Raw genomic sequence first — 6804 nt, forward strand, 5'->3', positions numbered from 1 at the left:
AGAAACTTTAACTACAAGCTAAAAAGTAGCAAAACACTAGCTTAAAGTAGTGAAACACTAGCTAAACGTTGTAAGATGTAAAACAGTAGTTAAAAGTAGCAAATCCCAATGTAAAAGCTAAAGTAGAAAAATGCTACCTAAACATAAAATTAGCATAACGCTAGCTTAAAGTAGAAAATCCCTAGCTTAAAGTAAAGTAGCAAAAGACTAGCTTAAAAAGGTAACATGCTAGCTGAACAATATAAGTAGGAAGACACTGGCTTAAAGTAGCAAATCCCTAGCTAAAAGCTAAAAGCAGCATAAATAGGCCAAAATGCTGAAGTAAAGTTTAAAGATAATACATGAAAAAATCCTAACGTATCTTTATGGGGAAACTGTTAATAAGTTTAAATATTTTGATAAGAATAAAAGTTACAGAAAACAAAAGTCACTCACGTATTTTTACTCCTAGACGTCGTTTAATGATAAAATATTTATAATTCATGCTGAAATTTCATTTAAAGATTTGCTTTTTGACAGATTAGCTTTTTTTCTGGTTGTCTTCCAGGTAAAGCTGTGTTTTTAACATTTTATTTCTTTGAGCAGAGACATTTAATCCAACCACAGTTGTTTTAGTGTAGTTTAAAACCTCTTCACGTGAACCTGTTTTCTGCACCGCTCTGCAGCTGTAGTCGAGCTGATTCGTGGGTCTGTTCGGACACACGTGCAGTTTTCCAACAATCATGGTTGAGTTTTATAAACGTGAGCTCCTTCAGATATCCATCCACAGGGTTGCTTCTTCTCTCATTAAGCTGCTTAATGCTGTGTTCCTTTAGCTCATGTCATCATAAACCAGTCGCTGCAGTTACTGATATTATAAGTGCACGAACTGTCCCCTGTCTGAGACACGGAGCTGGTGAAAGCAGGTCATTTTATGTTTGTGAGTTCAAGCTGACACGTGTCATCTCTGATCAGAGGTAACGATGGAGGCAAACCAGTTCCTGCTGTAAATCATCGTCATTACCATTCTCTGCTTCAGATCGTCTCGTTCTGTCCTTCAGAGCTCTTTGTCCGCCGAAGTGCAGTGTCAGGATAACCTGCGAACGTTTGTTCCCTGAACAAATTATGCTAAGCTGCAAATTGTTTTCTTGACCTAATTACAAAAAGAGATTATTTGCTTCTTTGTCTGTTTACCTAGTGACTGAAAGGCAAAGTGTAAATTGGATTTTGAGGGCTTGGAAACAGACTTTTATCAGCGAGTTTTGAAAGACGGCCATTAATCAGTTGCAGATCAATAGCGTTATCTCTGTTCCACAAGACATGTCAGCAGACATGTAGCTGTAAATTACACGTTAACTATCACGTTAGCAGCTAATGACACAACGTCTTGGTTGGTAACACAACCAAGTTTGTGTCAACAGCATTTATCAGCTGTTTGTAGCCAAACATGCTAGCATAACTAGCAAAATACTGACTAACCTTTACATGATAGCAGCTAATTATGCTAGCTTGTTTTGCAAATGTGTATCTACATAGTTGTTAACACAACAAGGTTCATGTCAACAGCATTTATTAGTTGTACAGTATAGCTAAACATGGTAGCATAATTAACAATATACATGCTAACCATTACAAGTTAGCAGCTAATTATGCTATCTTTTTAGCAGAATATAGCTAACTGGTTGTTTACACATCAGGATTTTGTCAGTAGCATAAATCAGCTGTTTTTAGCCAAACATGTTAGCATAACTAGCATGATGCATACTAACCATTAGCATGTTGGCAGACAAACTTGCTAGCTCACGTACCAAAATGCAGGTGGTTGACTGTTAACAGAACAGTCATGTCATCAGCCACAAAACTTGTAAAATGCATGCTATTAGCATATCAGTAGCTCATTTTGCTAGCTCATTTACAAAACACAGGTGAATGACCGTTACAGAACAAATTCATGTCAACAGTCACAGCTGCTTTTCTTTTTTTGACACCCTAGCCTAATGACTACAAATAAGTTAAGCATGCTAGCAGCTAATTGGGTTAGCTTACCAACATACAGCTGGTTGGATGTTAACACAACATGGTTCCTGTCAAAAGCAAAGCAGCTGCACTAAGATAAACATCGTAGCATAAGTACCAAAAAAAAAATCAAAACCAGTGCTAATAGTTAGCATATCGGCTAATGCTGTTTAAACGGTTATAAACTTTTCTGAGGCTATCATCTTGAAGTATTTTCACATCATTCCGGCATTTTTAACAACTAAAAGTTGTTGCTGTTTTGAAGCTACATTTAGTTTGACAACTTTAGAGAAACGTGACCTTAACTCTTTGTGACCAGGTTTTCTCGGCTACATGTTAGCCTGTTTAAACGGGGCCTGTATTCATTCTCATGTTTACAGCTGAGTTACTGTCTTATCGTGTGTGCTCCTTTGTTTTGGTTTTCAGGTGGATTTCGCCAAAGTCCTCCACTACGTCGGAGCCGGAGTGGCCTTCCCATCCAGCATGTTGTTTGTGTGTCTCCAGTCGGCACTGACGTACAAACTTGCAAAAACCCAGGAGGAGTACTGGATCGGTCACTTCAGAGTGGCGATGGCACTGTTGGCGCTGATCGCTCTGGTGCTTAGTATCCTTGCTATATTTTAGCATAACCGCTAATTATGCTATCTCATCTAGCAAAATACACCTGCTTTGCTATTAACTAAAGTTCATGTCAACAGCCAAGCTGCTGTATTGGGCTAAACTTGTTAGCATATTTAACTAAATACATGTTACCCACTTGGCTAGCTTGTTAACAAAATACAACTGCTTGGCTGTTAATGGTGCAGAGTTAGCCACACTGCCGTATTTTGTTAAACTTGCTGGTGTAAATAACAAAATAGGTGTGAAATGTTAGCATGCTAGCAGCTAAATATGTTCCTGGGATTAACCTGTTTAAATAAAGGTTGAATTAATAAATATGCTCCTTTATTTAACAGCCGCTTGACTGTTAATAAAAGAGTTCAGGTCAAAAGCTAAGTTGCTGAATTTTACTAAAGATGCTAGCACAATTAGCAAAATATATCTTACCCATTAGCATTTTAGCATCTAATTCTGCTAGGTAATTTAACAAAATCCATTTGTTTGGCTAAGATTGGACCAGTTAGCCACACCGCCATTGTTTGCCACACTTGCTAGCCTAACAAAATGTGCTAATTGTTAGCATGCTAGCAACTATTTATGCTAACTTATTAATCAGAGTGCAGCTGCTTGACTTATCCAAAGAGTTCATGTCAGTAGCTAATTAGCTGTATTTTGCTAACAATGCTAGCATAATTAACAAAATACATTTACTTATTTGTTAATGGAGCAATTAACCGCGCTGCCGTATTTTACTTAACTAGCCTAACATACAAAATGTATGCTAATTGTTAGCCTACTAGCAGCTAATTTTGCTAGCGTATGCAACAAAATATAGCCACTTGACTGTTAACAAAACAGTTCATGTCAACAGCTCATCAGCTGTATAACAGCTGTTTAATTAGCAGAAACATATGCTCATTTTTAGCTTGTTGGTGAATGTTTATTTGTTTTAGCATTTTTTTTTAACTTCTTGGTTTCCACAAATGAGCCCCAATAGATCAAAATGTTTTTTTCAGTTCTTCATCCACTTCTATATTTGTTTACTAAATATTAGTTGTGACAGGTGGAAATAAGACTTCAGTCTTTAGAAGCAATCAAAAACATTTTACATCGCCTCCTGCTGGAGACTAATCAGATTTACAAATACACGATTAAAAGATAATAAAAGAAACAGTTCAGTTAAGAATCTTTCTCCTGCTCGGCTGTTTTAGGTGAATACCGGTAAACATCATGGTACCTCATTTTATGAACTAAAGTTATAAACGTTAATTCTTGTGTCACAGAAGAAGCGATGTGTTCCTCTCCTGTCCAGCTGTTTTTCTCTTTAACCGCTGCTCACCAGGTGGAGTCTTTTTTTGCCAGGAGAGCTTCGCCCTGCAGCACACCTCCGCCATCTTCGAGTGGGTCTACTGCATGATCATCATGCTGTTTTACGGGACGTTTGTCTTCGAGTTTGGAGACATGTCGGCGGACACCCTGATGGTGCTCACCAGAGGAGGAGGGGTGCACAGCTTCCCCCACTCTGAGCACAAGGTCGAGGTCGGCGGGGGCACCGGCCACCACCAGCCAGAGAATTTCCTGATTCTGTAAACGGACTGAAGCGTTTCTGCCCCTCTGGAGTTCGCGGGGAATCCTGTAAAGTGCAACCAGCACCTCCACTGCACAAACAGAACCCCCAGACGTGACCAAAGACTCTCGAGCTGCGAACCGTTGCACAACGACACACGTGCCTTCAGGAGAGGAGCTGGCTCCGTGTTTGTTTTAGTTCTCCTTATGTAACGGATCCCCGGCTGGAGTCGCCTCCTCCGTCCTGGAGGTGCCTCAGAAGTCGCTCCGTGCTGCGGCGGGTTCGTCCGAGTTCAGCCGCTCGGGTTGTTTTACCTCAGGGAGATTTGTTACATCACGTCAGCTTTCACTCGTCTCCCAAAAGACTTCAGACAATCGGAGGACGTTACGGGGCGGCAGTAAACATTTTCTTTAGTCTGAAGTGCTTTATTTGTCCCTCTGTCCAAAACAAAAGACTTTTATGTTCATTCCTCTCCACCAGAGTCAGAAACGAGAGGGTTTGGTGGTGAGGTTCTTAAATTTGACACCAAATGATGAATAAAGACGAGAGATCCAGGTGTTTACATCTGGATCTGATGCACAACTTAGAAGACATCGTGTTGGTAGAGCTGCAGCCTTAAAGAAGGAAAGCACCGGTGCTGTCACATGTCCGACAGGAAGACAGAGGAGGACATCGTGTGGGCTTTGAAGGAAAAGCCTGAAACAGGTTTGTCCAGTCCTGGTCCTCGAGGACCCCTGTCCTGCATGTTTTAGCTGTTCCTCTGCTCCTCAGCAGGTCTTCAGGTTCTGCAGAAGCCTGTTTGTCACTCGTTGGTGCTTCAAAACAGGAACGACTAAAACATGCAGGACAGCGGTCCTCCAGGACCAGGGTGGGACACGACTGTCCTAAAGCAACCGCTGGTGGCCTCCAGAGGACAGGAGTGAAGTCTTCTGGTCTTCACAGAAGACTTCCCAACAGAAGGACAGAAGCTACAGCAGAAAATAAAAACTCAGTGAGAACGGGAGTTTACTAAACGGACAAGAACCAAAAACTGAAGATCAAGATGAAGCTTCAAGGGGCCGTTTTGACCCAAGGGCAGCAGGAGGGTCAATCAGTTCCAGTGCTTCTGCTCAGCTAAAGTTTAGCTGTTCTGTTACAAACATTACTCTCTTCTAAGTTGTGCATCAGATCCAGATGTAAACACCTGGATCCCTTGTCCTTTTCACGGTGCAATGAAAAGAACCGACCCGACTGTTTTAATACTATTACTTTGAGCCGGACCGTGTACTTTTACCTATAAAGCTCAGTAAAAGTATTTTACGTTTCCGCTCTGCTCTGTTGTTTGTTTCAGTTTGAGGAGGAGTCAGTTTTGATCAGACGCAGTGATATTCTGAGAAAAACGACCTTTTGTGCACAGAGAACAAATAAATAAACAATAATTAAATAAAACTGAAGATGAATTTTATTTTGTTTTATTCTCATTTGTTCAGCAGAACCCTGGATTAATTTTCTGAGACATCCAAGTTCACGTCTTTGTTTTACGTTTAATTGAAAATGTCAGTGAGTACTTGTACTTTAGTGGACATATTTGTTTACTGTGTTTTGCTCAGATGTCTTGTGTTTGGGTGTTTTAACAAGTACTTGTACTTTCTTGGAAGTATTCATATTTGTTTACTGCGTTTCGCTCAGACTTTTGTGTTTGGGCCTTTTCGTTCCCCGGGCTCTTCAGCCCGACCAGAGAAGAACCAGATGGACGTCTTGAACCAGAAAATAATCTGTGTAATCTCACTTTGAAATAATTCTATGTTTCTGTGACGAACTTTAAGAAAGATTAACCTTCAACTTGTTCTGGAGTTTTTAATTTTACTTTTCATAACGAGTAGCTCCAAAGACTCATGGAGGTGAAGGAGGAACAGCTTCCTCTGCTGTCTGGTTCTGGTTTCTGCACCCAGAGCTTCATTTGGACTCTGTTCTGATGGAGTTCGGCTCGGTCCGGACACCGTGCTGAGACTTTATAACTTTTATACTTTTCTAAATATTCCGCTTTATTTACAAACATTTCCACATAGAAACAGAGAGATTTCTGTATGTTGTTCAAAAAAAGTCAGCTACTGGTTTTATTGTCTTCCTGCCCTACCTTTAGCCTTTACCTAGTGTCTTCTACCTTTAGCCCTCACTTAGTGCCTTCTACCTTTAGCCTTTACATAGTGTCTTCTACCTTTAGCCTTTACATAGTGTCTTCTACCTTTAGCCTTTACATAGTGTCTTCTACCTTTAGCTTTCACCTAGTGTCTTCTACCTTTAGCCTTTACATAGTGCCTTCTACCTTTAGACTTCACCTAGTGTCTTCTACCTTTAGCCTTTACATAGTGTCTTCTACCTTTAGACTTCACCTAGTGTCTTCTACCTTTAGCCTTTACCTAGTGTCTTCTACCTTTAGACTTCACCTAGTGTCTTCTACCTTTAGCCTTTACATAGTGTCTTCTACCTTTAGCCTTTACATAGTGTCTTCTACCTTTAGCCTTTACCTAGTGCCTTCTACCTTTAGCTTTCACCTAGTGTCTTCTACCTTTAGCCTTTACCTAGTGTCTTCTACCTTTAGCCTTTACCTAGTGCCTTCTACCTTTAGCCTTTACCTAGTGTCTTCTACCTTTAGCCTTTAC

General features: G+C 40.4%; 1 protein-coding gene across 1 annotated transcript in view; it reads left to right on the top strand.

The window, feature by feature from the left end:
- LOC119423848 (transmembrane protein 150A) overlaps positions 1-5552 on the top strand; it is a 17683-nt gene extending 12131 nt beyond the window's left edge. Inside the window, exons 7-8 of the mRNA XM_037691265.1 lie at positions 2422-2599; positions 3938-5552. Coding sequence (XP_037547193.1) covers positions 2422-2599; positions 3938-4185 — 426 coding nt within the window. The 3' untranslated portion in view covers positions 4186-5552. The remainder of the gene's footprint in view (positions 1-2421; positions 2600-3937) is intronic.
- Positions 5553-6804: the final 1252 nt, after the last annotated feature.

Source organism: Nematolebias whitei, chromosome 17 (assembly GCF_014905685.2).
Source record: "Nematolebias whitei isolate Nwh7 chromosome 17, NemWhi1, whole genome shotgun sequence".
In the NCBI taxonomy this organism is placed as follows: Eukaryota; Metazoa; Chordata; class Actinopteri; order Cyprinodontiformes; family Rivulidae; genus Nematolebias; species Nematolebias whitei.